Source organism: Patiria miniata, unplaced genomic scaffold (genome assembly GCF_015706575.1).
Source record: "Patiria miniata isolate m_02_andy unplaced genomic scaffold, ASM1570657v1 HiC_scaffold_16, whole genome shotgun sequence".
Lineage (NCBI taxonomy): Eukaryota > Metazoa > Echinodermata > Asteroidea > Valvatida > Asterinidae > Patiria > Patiria miniata.
In genome coordinates this window covers 13,253,673-13,270,878 of record NW_024037054.1, presented here as the reverse complement: position 1 = coordinate 13,270,878, position 17,206 = coordinate 13,253,673, and the positions used below count along the sequence as shown (strand labels likewise).

Below are 17,206 nucleotides of genomic sequence, written 5' to 3'. Positions count from 1 at the left end.
ATCGATTGATCTCCACTACCGTTGGAACAAACTTTTGCCAGGGGGTGCTGGAATTTCTAAAGGACGGACAAAATTAATGGAAAGTGCAGCGCAAAGCCCACGTCGTGGCTTAATTTGGAATATGGACTGGATGCTCTGTGGTGCAAACTGAGGCGCTTCCTGGCCACTTTCATTTGACTTTTTAGCAAAAGTTTTTTGAGATTATAAAGACAATTTATTTCATTATTTTGTTTAGAATATACTGTTACTCTTAAAACGTTTAGGTCTAACTGCACTGAAAAGTGGAGAACCCTGTATTTTTTTTTTTTTATCTCCATAGGCTATTTGGTTCCATTTAATTCTGGAAAAAGAATTGTATCATTATGCATGACATCGCATGTAAATATAATTGTTGCAAGGCTGCTTTCTTACATTCAGTAAATACCTTCGTGAGTTCGTGTTTGTTTTGTTTTATTTTCTGAGCCCTTACAACGTGGGGCCACAGGGCCAGGGGCCCGCTTTCAGGCCACGGAAAATGTTGGATTCTGGATGCACTGTGATAAAATAAACTGAAGTAAACTGAAACTTAAAAAACCCGAAAGGATGTTTTTTTGGTTCAAGTTAAATAAATGGTTCCACTGGAAGCGGATGAATTTCTGTTCATAAAAATATTCACATAGTTCTAACTCACGAAACGATGTAGCTCTCGATATATTTGCATTGTTATTTGTTTGTTACAGGGAATGGCAAATATAAAAGACTAAAAGAACAAATGTATCTTTATGTTTATGATCGGTATATGGCAAGTGTGGGGCTAGGCAAGGATTTATCGGTGTACTTTATGAGTTTTTATGAGGAAAAACTTGCGGAGGGTAAAACATGAATAGCTTTTTTATTAAAACGAAACTACACTGCAATTGGCCGCATGCATATGACTAGTTTCAATGAAAGCCCGTCCCAATCCTATTAGGTTGGGGATGTGTGTTGAACCTTGCTATTTGTTAATTTTGAGTACATACAGAATGCTAGCAACGTATGAAACCTTTTAAATGAATAGAAAAACCTTCAGGGAAAGGTATGAACATTTGCCCCTTTTGAAAGCTCGAATTAACATGACAAAATCCTGGCAAGCATAATCAACTTTGCCACCATTGCATGGCCGAGGTTATGCTTTCGGGTCAAAGCTTCCATCATGGCGGAAATATCATAGACACGTCATGATTTTAGATGTACCTTGAGAGAAGTATCGATTCTGCACTGCCTGCAGATTTAGAAAATACCTCCTCTTGATATTTTACAGTGTTTGAGCTAGACGTTCGAAACGAACAAAACGAAGGAGATATAAATTTTGTAGAGCAAGCATAATGTGTAGCGTAGCGGCGCAATTTCATCGTTGTAGAACACTGCTGGCTGGAACACATTTTTGCCTGGGAGTATAAGGATGCAGAAGCATATTCCAGCACCCCAATCCAAAAAGTTAGGGTGCTGCAGCACCCACAACACCCCCGTTCCCGCGGGGTTGTTGACCTCCGGACTGGGATTGGATTTCTTGATGTGTATGCCTAGCCTATACGTTTGTTTTCTTTTCATATTGCCTTTAACTATATAATAAACTTTTAATAGTGCTTATGTAGCTCCTGTGGGTTTGACTATTCTCTGTGGTCCTTTAATGAAGGACTATTCATCTGCACGAAAACTGGATAGGCAAAAGAAATCGCCATAATTAAGCCAATTCAGAGCTGCACGAAATCGGATCGGGGCATTGAAGCGTCGCCGGAACGAAAGATCGGAGTGCATTGTTGCCACATATATCGTTCGATAGGGATATTCTTTATCTTGTTGTTGGGGATAAGATAGGGGATTTTATGCGTCCACGATTCTGAAATAAGACACCGCTCTTTTGGGCAATTGATTTGGCTTTTGGAGTCCACTGCTTTAATATTCATTTGAGCTGAATCAAATTATACATTAATACAATTGTGTTTTAAATCAGTCGGTCAGTCACTAACCAAATATATTTAAACATATTCCCTTACCAACTGATTTAGTTTCGATATGGTCACGGGCGTCGCCAACACATTCTCAACACATTATCAGTTTTAGAGGGGGGCAGGGACATTTTGCCCCCCCAAACTCATTAAATTTACACCACTTTGTCTTCGCGCCTCTTTTTCTTTTCTTTTTTTCTTTTCTTTTTCCATTCTTTTTTTTTTTTTTTCTTTTCCGGGGGGGGGGGCAAGTGCCCCCCTTGCCCCCCCCCCCGCGACGCCCATGGATATGGTAACAATCCGTTTAACCTTATCATTTTAAGGTTTCCATAATTTATGAATACAAAAAACTCGTAATAATTTGTCAAGTACATGAAAGTATGCTATTTAGAAATACTTTCCCTATTTCGTCTTTCGATGAATGTATATTCATTCTATACAAGATAAACTGTTTAACAACAAATATCTAATGAAAGTTTTCAGCAGGCAAATTCGCCTTAAATTCGATGGGACCGCTAAACAGATCGCCTGTTATATTTTAAACGAATATACAGTGAAATGTCGAAAAACTCTGATAACTCAAAACAACTGTTCAAACAAAGAATCCATGCCCTTCAGTATTGTAACAATGATATACAACCCTGCCTAACTGAAAAGTCTGCTGAAGTCCAATTTTGCACATGTTCATTTGAGGCTTGACTTAATTACATCATGGAGGAATAAGAACACATATCAAGCATAAACATCTCTGTCTGGTAGGCGGGCCGGGAGGGAGGTGGTCAAATGAACGCTTGGCTTGTGCCGTGCTCTCTGTTGGGCAGTCAAGACGAAAGAGAAACGCATGCTCATACGCGTCCTTATGAGACTCAGGCTTTTGTTGTTATAGACGCAGAGGACTACAAAACCCATAACAATAGTTATGTTTCCCCCTGGCGGGTTTTACTAAAGATTGTTATGTAATCTCCCAGACAGTTCCCCTTGCAGCTGAGAGAGTACAATCTTAAAGACTAATAAAAATATTGGGAATTCACCCGCTGTGAAAGAAGGTGCTCGTATTCCATAAATAAGATTAATACTATATCTAGATTAATCTTTTCTTTGTTGTTGTTTCTTTAATTTTGATTAAATGTTTCATGTTTTGAAAAGAGAGTGCATACTTTTCCTTCGATCATGTGATATGGGCAAATCTTGTACCATAACGTTCAATGGCTACAGCAGAGACTTGCAAGACACAGCATCCAAGTGACCCTTCACGATGTGGTAATAATAATCATAGCTCCATGATACAATGGAGTAGTGCTGGCGTCCTGGAATAAGTAAAAGTGGTTGCTGCTAAAGCTTATGTTAATTACATGTATTAACCTAAACTTGTAAAAGTGCTCTAGCTTACCATTTTTTGGGGCATTGTTTTATTTTGCCTGAGCAGTCCATCGTGTTCATAGCCTAGTGCTCTTATTCCTCCATGGCCTAACTAACTCACGGAGTGTCCACCAATTAGCACCGTATACGCGTATTTGATGTTTGTGATGGATTTGAGCATATTCTGTGTAAACAGGAATGTGTTTTCAGTGTGAATAAAACTAAACGACAATTGACTCACACAAGTTTACTTCACTCCATCAATGTACAATGAAGGTCTGGTATTGCAATACATGCGGTCACCCAACCTTACATGTACATGCGTGGGCAGCAAGTGGACGTCTTTGTGGCCGTAGATGTGTTTTAAGGAGTATACTTCAGTAGCATTGCAGTTCACATACCAAAATGACGAAGGTCGCAGTTTTCCTATCGCTTTGCTTTGTTGCTGTGAAACTGGGGTTGGCTCAAAACTACGATGATAACCGTGCTAAGGTTCTGATCATCGGCGGAGGTGCGGCAGGCTTGCAAGCCGCCAAGGAGTTCCACGACCAAGGTATGGATGATTTGATCATTATCGAAGCTGCTGATTTCTTCGGTGGGCGAGTCCACGATGTTACCTTCGCTGGAGTGCAGGTTGAGGCTGGGGCTAACTGGGCCCAGCCCCCGGGGACCGAAATCATCGACTGGGTCAAGAGACTCTCCATCCAGTACCACGAATCAGACTTCGACTCTGTCATCATCCGCAACGAGACCGGGCACGATGTGAGCGAAGAAGCTGATCCGATCTGGGAAGATATGGAACACGCCTTGGAACGATTGGAGGAGATCGGTAGCGAGTTAAACGAAGAGTGTCGCAAAGACATGTCCCTTCGAGCCGCCCTTCGTCTAGCCGGCTGGAAACCCACAACACCAATCCATAAATCCATCGAATTCTTCGACTTTGATTTCGAGTGGGCAGATATCCCGGCCGTCACCTCCCTCAAATCTACTACTCCTATCCAGACAATCTCTGCCACAGGTGGCAACTTGTTTGTCACTGATCAGGGCGGCTTCAAACGCATCTTTGAGGAGATTACACCTTGGCTTATGATGGATGCTTACAAGAATCATCTTCGCCTGAATAAGACTGTGGTGTCGGTCACCGATAAATCAAGTAATGGAGTGGAAGTGAGGTGTGCAGACGGCACCGTCTACACAGGAGACCATGCCCTTGTCACGGTTAGTCTTGGAGTCCTGCAGAACGACGTCATTGACTTTCAGCCAGCCCTCCCAGACTGGAAGATTGTCAAGTTCTTCCAGTTCATCATGGCATCCTTTGCCAAGGTCTTCATTAAGTTCCCAAATCAGTTCTGGGATGATGATGAGTGGATCATGTATGCCAGCGAGCGTCGTGGCTACTTTCCCGCTTTCTCTAACCTGAACGCTCCTGGACTCTTCCCGGCTGGTACTAACATCCTCGTAGGCTTCGTGACTGGAGATGAAGCCCGCAGGATCCAGAACCAACCCCTGGCCGAGACCAAAGCTGAAGTTGAGGCTGTGATGCGCAAGATGTATCCTGATGCCACAGTCCCCGAGGCTACAGATATCTACGTGACTGATTGGGACACCAACCCGCTTCACTACGGCGCCTACTCCAACTGGCCGGTAGAGATCTCCACCGAGGGTTTTGAGCAGATCCAGTCCCGAGTTGGGAACATCTTCTTTGCTGGCGAGCATACCGATCCGATGTTTAATGGGTACATCATTGGGGCAACTCGTAGCGGTATACGTGAAGCTGAGAAGATCATGGCCTGTATGAATGGGGAGGAATGCCCGGCTTACGAACCGCCTGAGTCATACTCCTGTCCTGCCGAGACTACCGGTAATGGCAACATAATAACGTTGTCTTTCATTGGAATCTGCCTTACTGCAACACTCCACGCTTTCATTGCTTTGTAACCAATTCATTGAAAATGAGTCAGTTCCGATAGGTACATTATGATCCAACTTAACACTCGCATTTATCAACATGATAGTGGTTCATAAAGTTTATTTTGGCTGAGATTGTGCACTTTTCTTAAGGTAAGACACTTGCCATGAAGGAATTAGCTCATGACAAAATTTCATTCTTAGGGGCGGGTCTTTCCATTTCAAGCGAACAAAGAAACCAACCAATTGTAATAGTTGGAGCGTATGTTTCTGGCACTGTTTCAAATTTGTATTTCACTAGTTGCATGGCACATCATCAGCTTAATTTGAGGTTGATTTTGTCGTTTGTGATTTTTCTCTTTTTGCTTGAGGAAAGTTTGCTGCGAGCACCAGGCACAAAGTAGGCCCTGTGCACAATGATTTATTATCTATGATGCTATTTCGTAAACTTCAAGGATCACTCCTCAAAACACATATGTCTGAAAATCGTTTACAAACTAAGAAACAAACTGATTTTTTGAATGGACATTTTCTAGGGCTAATTAAAAAAATATGGCCCAACAGTTTGGCAAATATCCACAAACAAATTACTTCACGAGTAGTTTCTGTTGGTTGAGTGTGCCTTTTTTGGAATTTTTTTGATGTGGGTTTAGTATCAAAGAAATTATTTGCGTACACACTTTTGTAGCATGCAATGCACCCATAGTTTAATCGTAGATGTTCTAGCAAGCCACAATTAGAATAATACACATTAACTTGCACGATTTCGTTTGCACAATAATGTTCAAGGCAAGCAAGGTACAGTTATTTTAATCTTTTTTTTGTCGCATCTTTATCTTTTCATTTTATTTCTTTATGGTTTTGTATGATTTTCGTACTGGAATCTCCACTGGGTAATGGGTTCTAAATTTGGGCAACAAATCTGATGAGCACTGATGTGATCTTCGCATTTGTATTTGTCTTTCTGTATTGTACGGATATCTCAAGACAATTGCTCTAACTTGGAATCGATCGATGGTTCCCTCCCAACACAAGATCTATATATTTTTCTGGTATTTGGATTTCAACTGCAAGCCAGAACCATTTGTTTTGAAACCAACGGAGCAAATAAAGAATATGTCAGTCGTCACTCTTCCTATGCAAGTCTTTTAAAGTCTGATCTGCCCAGTTGATTTATTTGTAAAAATGCTTAGTTTAATAAGGATCGTCATTACTCTACCGATGATGATTGAACTACTATGGGCCACGACTCCCTTTTTAGGACATTATTGAACATTACACATTTTGTTCCTCTCGGGAGAGGTACAAATGTATTTGGTTTGGGTCAAGATCTAAATTGCTTTGAATTGGACTTCACAAATGATATTGGCTTTTGAGTGTATTCTCAGGCAGCGGCATAGCCAGGGTTCTCATCCTGATGGGGGATGGGGGGGGGGGGGTGGGGAGTGGGGGTCTGAAAATAACAGTGGAGGCGCACCCAGTTTCATCCGTGCTGAAAGGTAGATTTTTTTCACCGCACATCCGGCCTCGTGAAGGGGGGGAGGGGGGCTGCGCACCATTTTCAAATAGGGCGCTACTCAAAACCGAAATCATGGTCAATGTACAATAGGTTGGCGGGGGCGAATTTTTTTTCCCCAAACGACATCCGTTTTCAATCTTCTGATTGGTCCATTACATGCATATTTAATGCAGCGTTCTCCTCGACACAAACCCAAGAAAGGCTTATGTCTTGTGAGAAATGTTTTCCCTTTTAAAAGGTAAAATGAGAAGTAGCGAAAAATGCTCACTGAGATTCGAACCCGGATCACCTGATTAGAAGTCAGGACTACTTCCTACCGAATCAGCTGCCAATCTCGGTGAATTAAAACACCATTATTCCTTGTTATATAACTTATTCTCTAAAGCCCTGGACATCATGAATATGCATAACGCAGGGAGAGAGCCCTCTTTTGATATTGCTCGTTTGGGAGAAAAAAAATGGGGGGGGGGGGGACACCATTTCTAATTGTGGGCGGTATGCAAAACCGAGATCATGGTCAATGCCAGACAATAGTTGGCGCTATTCGCTTTCCACGTACGGGACGTTAAAATGAACAGCCAGTAGGAAAATAAGGGTTTTCAGGAAAAATTGACACAAAACGTATGCAATACGCACTGTACTTTTTTTGAGTTGGCAAATTTCCAGCGGGGAAGGCCCCCCCCGTTGGTACGCCGCTGTTCACGGGGTCAGAACGTTCTCCTGACGCCGACATAATGCTGAATGACTCGATCTACGCCTCTGTTGTCGACTCTCTTAATTTGAAATAATTAAGAGAGTCGGCATCTTTTGACATATTCGAACTTGCCGATGCCATCGAATCTTAGACGGCAGCCCAGTCCGTGGGCTGGGCCGGTCCCAGTGCCCCCCCCCCAGAACCCACCGCCATCGGTATTTTTTTTTATATCTTTTGCAAGTCCCCTTTAGGAAAAAAATGTTAACAATGAAAATGTAGGGATGCACTCTCTCAGGAGGCCAAATTTTATCTGCCTCTGATTGAGCGTACATGCATTTTCTTAGCACTAGGGTTGGAAGGTGAAGAAACAAAACAACTTCCAAACAAACAAAATTAGCACAATTAATCTTCATGAATAGCTGTTTCAAAAAGATTTTTGGTTGTCATGAAAACAAACTTGAGAGGGCGCTACAGTCAAACGAACTATATATACATATTTTATTTTGAAAATGATCCGGATAATGTCTCATCTTTATTATACCTAAATCCACGTTTCTAGTTTTAGTTTTCCTTTTATTTAACTGGCACTAAGATTGCAAAATCATGAAATCTCTACTTATTGAAATGAATGTATTATTCTACTAATCCGGGTATAATGCCCTCTATAGTCGGTTTCCATGAAAATTGAATCAAGACATTTTCTGAAAGATATATATTACACAAATATTGACTGCTTCGAGTGGTGTAGTAAAACTAACCTCCCGAGGTGATCCATGTAGCATTTTATTAAATAGAATGCTTCATGGATCACCGAGGGAGGTCAGTTTTACACCATAAAGCAGTCAATATTTGTTTTATAACACCTTTCCAACAGATTCTGCTTGTTTTTAAGTGATAACTGATATCATTAATTTAATCTAAATTCAATTAAAATGTACTTCAAATTGAATACGAAAATAGGTGAAAGTTTACTCAAACTTCTCCAAACTACCTCTTCACGAAATGTTTGAACCCAGCTAGCTCTGTAGCGCCGATGTAATGCTGAGTGACTCGATCTAGACCTCTGGCGACGACCTCCTTAATGTGAAGTAGGTGTGCCGTGTGCGCCCTCTATTGACAAATTCAGTCCTGCCGATACCATCAAACCTTGGGCAGATTACTTTGATAAACGGTGTTTTTTTAATGAGGCATTGTTTAATAGCAGCAGTAGCCTTGATGCATTAATTTACTGATGTATACGGCAAGGCTAAAAAGAATGTTTGAAAAAAAGATCTTCACCTTGAGTATTTAAACGTGGGTGCAGCCGGGCAAATGCCAAATCTATGCATGCCTAAGAATTGGACTTATCAGACTACAGGGAAGAATCATCAACCCATGAAATGACAGAAACTAAGAGACTGTACTAACTGTCCTCCCTCCACCCCCCCCCCAATGGATTTTTAGTGGTTCTGATAGAGGAAGACATGTTCTATCAAGTCATTTTCATTTAGTTGATTTTCGGAATGATACATTAGTACATAAATCTGGTCAAAGGTCACGATATCATATTAAAGGTCACGTGACCTACTTTTGACAAAATTTAATTTTGACAAAAGAGTTGATTTGAGCATGCAATTTTTATTATTTTGATACCAAATTCGCATATATTCGATGAAAATTGACATGGTTTTGACATATTTCTACCAAAAGGGTGGTATTTTACTCTAAAAATTTCTGTTTTTTTTTGTTTCTGCCCTGACCATATGGTAGGTCGAATCAGGCTAAAAATTGGTGTGCATTCATTGCTCATCAGGACCTACAAGCACAGCAGTTTTTATCAAAATCGGAAGACATGAGGTAAAAAAGTGCGTTGGTCTGACATGGAAAAACATACTGATAGCAAGAATATGTTTAGAAAAGTGATTAATTGTTAAACACAGTATTTGCAGTGTATCCATTGACAAAACGCTCGTTTCGGATTTGTTTTTTAGTTTGAGATTGACAGTCAATTGCAAAACTCAAAAAAGTTGGGCTGGAATTATAGCCCGCTCGCGCTTAAGGACCCCGATTTTATTTTTGGATTTGAGATGATCTGTGGTGCGATCTGAGGCAATATCTGATCACTTTAACCTTTTTTTTAAGCAAAAGATGGTGGAGTAGGCCTGCGCAGTGCTTGCCGTTATTGCGACGTCAAGTTAAAATAATTGCGATTTTTTTAAGGGGGGGGGGGGCATGACCCCTGTTGGCCCCCCTTGATCCGCCCTGGATCCCGCAAGCTCGGTGATCGAGTTGTAAGACGTCTTTCGCTTGTAAGCAGGAGATCGTGGTCACAGTTCGAGTCCCACCTTAGTGATTGTTTTCCAACTTTCTCTCGGGAGGAAACACACTGATGTCGGTGAAGGGCAAAAACCTGTTAGGATTTACATCACTCCGACGCAAATTCCATCTTATGAATAGTTTGAGGATAAGGTTGAATTCTTCAGAGACAAACTTCAATAGCGCGCACACAACAGAGAACATTTAGCCATTCTTACCTATAAAAAGATGAGACTCTAGTGATCTGTAAGCAAGATAAAACCGAACAAAGATTCTGCTTGTCTTTGTTCTACCATACCACCCACAAATAAAACACCCAGCACTCAAGCATTCCATTCGGAAACCATGGCATTTGATCAGCGAAAAAAGTTATCTCAATACACTATTCGAGACCTAACCTATGCTTGCATACAAACGTCACAAAAACATAAGATATGACCTGGTTCCTTTTTTTTTTTTTTTTAGATCAGGAGATCTAGGGTCTTCTTAACAATGGATGGGATTACAATGTAAATATTAACGAATATAAGCCACTAATTCAACAGCTGGAGTTTTAAGTCATAGCGGGGTGTCGCGTGTATCCAATTTAGTCATAGTAGCCTATAGCGCGTAGTTAACAGCTGCTGAAAGGCTGATAAATTTGAATTTGAGTAAACGAAAATATAGTTTCACAATTTTTTCTTTCACACCGACGGAAAGTGCCTTTTTTCTGAGCAAGTGCCCCTCTTTGGTGATGCCCCCAGTTTGAAAAGCGTTCCGCTGCCTCTGTCCAGTATATATTTTTAATTCATTTATTTTCCGAAACGTAGCCCGAGATGACGTACGTAAAATCTGGATTAATTTTCGGGACTATTCCCCACCCCACCCCACTCCAAAAAATAAATATTTCAGTAAAAATACAGCGATTCGGCCCTCTCGCGGCAAAATTGTGTAACTTGAAAAAAAAGAAACTCATTTCGAGCAAAATCTGTTTTAAAGTTCAAGGCCTTCTATTTGGTTCCCCACCCCCCCCCCCCCATTTTTACCATCAATTAAACCAACTTTTCCACCACAGGTTGTAAAAAATGTGGTAAACATACAGTAGAAACTTCAGTTTCTTGTCTTTGTTTGTTTTTGAAAAAAGAAATTAAACTAGTTGCACCATTTTACCATTAAATATCACAAACAAAATAAAATGGGTTACTTTGGAAAAAAGATGTTTCTTGGGATAGCATATCCCATGCACTATTTATGATGGCACTTGACGATGTGCATAACGCGCTATGTAATAAGAAAAAAAAGGATAACATCTTATATACGCCCTTTTGCCTCGTCACATCAGGTACAATCTAGCACAAAACAGGATACAATGTCAATAAACGCCCTTTTGTCAAGAAACTGAATAAAACATGCATAATTTTGCTAGCGATACGCCCTATGTTTAAAACGGAAGGCGTTATGGACTTGAAAGTTCGTTAAATGGAAACAGCGCCCCCAATAACCCCAAAGTGACTTCATCTCAAAACGGCCAAAATTCAAGTTGTGCCGCAATTGTAAATTGTACCTGGTCAATCTGTACTTTAGTCAATCAAACAGAAAAGATGCAACCAGTTAAGACCTATACATGTTCGTGCAGTACGTAAATTAAATTGTAAACGCATAATACACATACAAACGTTTACATTACAATGTATTTTCAACCGTCATATAAACTTACATTCAACCCCTCAGACCCCATCTTTGTTCTTGAACGGGTAAATGTGAAACCTTGATTGTAGATTTTTAAAAATGCTTTAATTTTGCGGCTTGCGAGGGGTCAAGGTCAAAGTTTATTTTGCTTGAACTCATGATGAAATTTTAATGTAAGTTTTCTTTAACAGTGCCCTGTTTTTCTTAAATGCCCTTTTATCTGAACAAGTGCCCTTTTTAAACACAAGTGGTGCGTGCCATTGGCCGTTCCGGGTGTTTTTTTCTTTAAATTTTACGCATGTATATCGCCCAAAAAAGCACCATATATTGTCCGTTAGTGTGCATAATCGTCGGTTTTAAACAGCGCCCTCATCGACAGATTGGTACCAGACCAGCCCCCCCCCGTTTTTTTATTTTAAGGAGGCTAAGTGTGGAAGGACAAAACGTGTCTACACTTCAGCACGGATGTGCAAGTGCCCTTTTCCAAATTTTTTTTACCCCCCCCCCCCCAATCAAAATGACCTTGCCACGCCATTGTTCATTCAGAATGAAGTATATAAGCCTTACAACAACGGCGAGGCTGCATGGCATGGGGGCAGTACATATATCACTGTATATACCGTTGCTACTGTTGGACTGGATGCTCTGTGGTGCAAACTGAGGCGCTTCCTGGCCACTTTCATTTGACTTTTTAGCAAAAGTTTTTTGAGATTATAAAGACAATTTATTTCATTATTTTGTTTAGAATATACTGTTACTCTTAAAACGTTTAGGTCTAACTGCACTGAAAAGTGGAGAACCCTGTAATTTTTTTTATCTCCATAGGCTATTTGGTTCCATTTAATTCTGGAAAAAGAATTGTATCATTATGCATGACATCGCATGTAAATATAATTGTTGCAAGGCTGCTTTCTTACATTCAGTAAATACCTTCATGAGTTCGTGTATGTTTTGTTTTATTTTCTGAGCCCTTACAACGTGGGGCCACAGGGCCAGGGGCCCGCTTTCAGGCCACGGAAAATGTTGGATTCTGGATGCACTGTGATGAAATATACTGAAGTAAACTGAAACTTAAAAAACCCGAAAGGATGTTTTTTGGTTCAAGTTAAATAAATGGTTCCACTGGAAGCGGATGAATTTCTGTTCATAAAAATATTCACATAGTTCTAACTCACGAAACGATGTAGCTCTCGATATATTTGCATTGTTATTTGTTTGTTACAGGGAATGGCAAATATAAAAGACTAAAAGAACAAATGCATCTTTATGTTTATGATCGGTATATGGCAAGTTTGGGGCTAGGCAAAGATTTATCGGTGTACTGAGTTTTTATGAGGAAAAACTTGCGGAGGGTAAAACATGAATAGCTTTTTTATTAAAACTAAACTACACTGGAATTGGCCGCATGCATATGACTAGTTTCAATGAAAGCCCGTCCCAATCCTATTAGGTTGGGGATGTGTGTGAACCTTGCTATAGTTGTTAATTTTGAGTACATACAGAATGCTAGCAACGTATGAAACCTTTTAAATGAAAAGAAAAACCTTCAGGGGAAAGGTATGAACATTTGCCCCTTTTGAAAGCTCGAATTAACATGACAAAAAACCTGGCAAGCATAATCAAAATTGCCACCATTGCATGGCCGAGGTTATGCTTTCGGGTCAAAGCTTCCATCATGGCGGAAATATCATAGACATGTCATGATTTTAGATGTACCAGAGAAGTATCGATTCTGCACTGCCTGCAGATTTAGAAAATACCTCCTCTTGATATTTTACAGTGTTAGTGCTAGCCGTTCGAAGCGAACAAAACGAAGGAAATATTTGTAGAGCAAGCGTAATGTATATCGTAGCGGCGCAATTTCATCGTTGTAGAACACTGCTGGCTGGAACACATTTTTGACCGGGAGTATATGGATGCTGAAGCATATTCCAGCACCCCAATCCAAAAAGTTAGGGTTGCTGCAGCACCCGCAGCACCCCCCGTTGGCCCGTTCCCGCGGGCTTGTTGACCTCCGGACTGGGATTGGATTTCTTGTTGTGTATGCCTATAGCCTAGGGCCTATACGTTTGTTTTCTTTTCATTGCCTTTATAAACTAATAAGCTTATGTAGCTCCTGTGTGTTTGACTATTCTCTGTGGTCCTTTAACGAAGGACTATCATCTGCACGCAAACTGGATAGTCAAAAGAAATCGCCATGAACAGGACAAACGTACAACCTGGTCTCACTTAATTAAGCCAATTCAGAGCTGCACGAAATCGGATCGGGGCATTGAAGCGTCGCCGGAACGAAAGATCGGAGTGCATTCTTGCCACATATATCGTTCGATAGGGATATTCTTTATCTTATTGTTGGGGATAAGATAAGGGATTTTATGCGTTCACGATTCTGAAAATAAGACCCCGCTCTTTTGGGCAATTGATTTGGCTTTTGGGTTTAGGAGTCCACTGCTTTAAAGGGAAAATATATTTGCAAACATCAAAATATAAAACTACCAAATCATTTTGAAATACCTTGCTGGACTGTTAGTGAATGACAGTGTAAAGCATCCTGTAAAATCATGGCACCTGTTATCATTTTCAAGAAAAGTGGCATTTTTGTATCAATTTCCAACGCTGGTCGGCCGACCAGAGTTGGAAAAACTGGCTTTTTTCAAATACTGGCCCCAATTGACCATCGCACTTGTTTGCAATCGATTACATACCTATGAACGGGTACAAGCCAGCTAGACTGGTTCCCTGACCTTACAATTCCCCAATGTATGTAAACTGCTCTGTTTCTTCTTATATGGAGTCAGGGATCCAGACTACAGGAAAATGATTGTTTTTCTTGGTTTATATAGCATTTTCGAACCCAAAACCTCAAAAAAGTCAGTGTAACTATATTTGCTATATATTTCAGACCCTCCCCAATTCCATCCATTTCTGAAAATTACAGCAAAAGCAAATGATGTATATTCCCTTTAATATTCATTTGAGCTTAATCAAATTATACATTAATACAATTGTGTTTTAAATCAGTCGGTCAGTCATTAACCAAATATATTTAAACATATTCCCTGACCAACTGATTTAGTTTCGATATGGTAATAATCCGTTTAACATTAGCATTTTAAGGTTTCCATAATTTACGAATACAAAGAACTTGTAATAATTTGTCAAGTACATGAAAGTATGCTATTTAGAAATACTTTCCCTATTTCGTCTTACGATGAATGTATATTCATTCTATACAAGATAAACTGTTTAACAACAAATATCTAATGAAAGTTTTCAGTAGGCAAATTCGCCTTAAATTTAATGGGACCGCTATATAGATCGCCTGTTATATTTTAAACGAATATACAGTGAAATGTCGATAAGTCAAACTCTGATAACTCAACTTGAAAACAAATGTTCGAACAAAGAATCCATTCCTTTCAGTATTGTAACAATGATATATACAACCCTGTCTAACTGAAAAGTCTGCTTTAAGTCAAGTTTTGCACCATGATGTTCCCTTGAGGCTTGACTTAATTACATGTATCAAGCATAAACATCTCTGTCTGGTAGGCGGGGAGGGAGGTGGTCAAATGAACGTTTGGCTTGCGCATGCTATACGCCTCCTTATGAGACTCAGACGTTTATTGTTATAGAATCCCGGGACATACCGTTATTTTGTTTTACCGTTTTGCATTTCCTCCAAAACAAAAACAGTAAACGCACCGTTGACCGTTTTTTCGTTTTACAGTTTTGTAAAACAGTCAAACGGTATTAGGTCACAAAAAAACAGTGACCTTTTTGTTGTTTTTCTTGATTGTTGAAAGCGATAAACGGTTAGTTGCTTCATTTTCAGAGTGTTGTTTTACAAGAACATGACAATGAAAAACGGTCAATAGTCCTGTCGACCATTTTTTGATTTAGGTTCGGCAATTAAGCAACGCACCTAGGAATGTTAATGCGTCCTCAAATTACCCTCCTCACATTTCGTTCTCACGACATAGTTTTCGAACTGGCTATTGAAGAGCCGCGCCGAACTCCAATTTCCTTCAAATATCTGCAACTTCTTCAAACGTATTACCATCCTGTATCCATTGTAAAAAGTAATGTCCCCCCTTGAAGATTTCCAGCGCCATTTTTAAGTTGCTTGCAACTCTTAAGCCCTACCAACTGAATCGCGTGAGAAGGGGGTCATGGTCACGCCAGGAATCACACCACGCATTGTGCCGAGGTAACACTTTTTCATGTAAAGCATGGTCCCCCTCCATCCCCCTTGCCCAGCACCACAAAATGCACCACGGACTGCTCACTATGACACTGAAATAAAAAAACAGTCTGTATTCAATACTGACCGTTTTGCTGTTTTTCAAAGTTATTTGTGTAAAACTGTAAAACAAAACTCATTGATCGTTATGCTGTAATGAATTTTATTAAACTTATAAAACAGAGAAACCGTATTTATCTTAATACCGTTTGACCGTTTTACAAAACTGTAAAACGACAAAACGGTCAATGATTTGTTTACTGTTTTTGTTTTGAGGAAATGCAAAACGGTAAAACGAAATAACGGTATGTCCCGGGATTTTATAGACGCAGACACCCATATATAACAACAAGCTGGTTTACCCGATCATAGATCGGGTAGGGCGTAGTGTTGGGGATGAAAATGTGGGGAGTTAAATGTAAATGGGGGATATAGTTGGGGAGACATGCAGTTAAAGAATAGCAATTTTCTGTGGTGTGATCTGAGGCAATTTCTGATCACTAAAACCAATTTGAGCAAAAGATCATCTGTGAAAGTTGTGAGTTTTGAGTAATTGAATCAGCTACATGTATTTTGAGCAATAGAATCATTATTGTAGGCTACAATATTTTTATTTGGGGAAGAAAAAGTGTGTGTGTGGGGGGGGGGGGGGGACCAAACAATGTCCCCCCACAAAATGTGTGTATGTGGGGGTTCCCCCTGTCCCCCGTCGATTTACGCACATGATAATTATGTACCATGGCAACTGTCTGTAAATGTTGCCATTGGTCTGTTAAATTGGCTTTTTGTGAGGCAGTCGCATTTGGAAAACGTAGTGAAAAGGTTACTAGTACAGGCGAAGGCTGGTTGTACAGTTTGACAATAAATCATAATGCAATAAAACGTGAAGGTGTCATTTGAAATGAAAATGTTGAGTGTTACCAACAAATTACAAACGGTCCGAATCACGGAGGAAGGTAATAATTATAAGTTTCAGTATTGGAGTCTTCAACAAACGTAAACTTGAACTTCTTACAATTTGCGAGACCGTCTGCGATTCAACTTTTATTCAAGTTGGTTCAACCATCTATATAAGAGCAAGTTTTACTCGGCCTCCGAGAAATGTTTGCTTCTGAAAGGATCCGAGACCGCGGCTTCACGTCCGTGGAAAAATGTGGGTGTCTTCCGCCGGGTCGGACACTTTTTCGCCGTTTTTTTGTGTGACTGCGTTTAAGATCGCGATGTTTGAAGCAATGCATCGATCCTTCGTTGACCCCAAACAGGCACCCGAAATTATAACACGACACTGAATTATACGTGGCGGGCAGCGAACTCACAACGCTCAGCCTTGGTGGTGGAAGCATGGAGCTGTAAACACATTATGGGAGCAACAGCACTCTATCACGCGACGTCACATGCTTGCGCTTCAAATAGCGAGCACCGTAGACCCAACCTCGTTTCCAGAGTGTGGAGCAGGCTGCAGTACGCGTTGCCATCGACGGTTTTCCATAGCCCGGAAATACTACGCAGTGTAGACTTTCGATTGGTCAGACCGCGCAAGGCATACTTAATGT

At 40.4% G+C, this 17,206-nt stretch overlaps 1 protein-coding gene across 1 annotated transcript; it reads left to right on the top strand.

Annotated features, from left to right (window-relative positions):
- The first annotated feature begins 3,522 nt into the window (after positions 1-3,522).
- Positions 3,523-6,387, top strand: LOC119723056 (polyamine oxidase 7-like). Its single transcript, XM_038193537.1, has one exon. It carries the CDS (start codon positions 3,732-3,734, stop codon positions 5,262-5,264), a length of 1,533 nt encoding a protein of 510 aa, XP_038049465.1. The 5' UTR covers positions 3,523-3,731; the 3' UTR covers positions 5,265-6,387.
- The last annotated feature ends 10,819 nt before the right edge of the window (positions 6,388-17,206 follow it).

Coding starts and splice junctions, on each gene's coding strand:
- LOC119723056 (XM_038193537.1), top strand. CDS start 3,732: ATGACGAAGGTCGCAGTTTTCCTATCGCTTTGCTTTGTTGCTGTGAAA.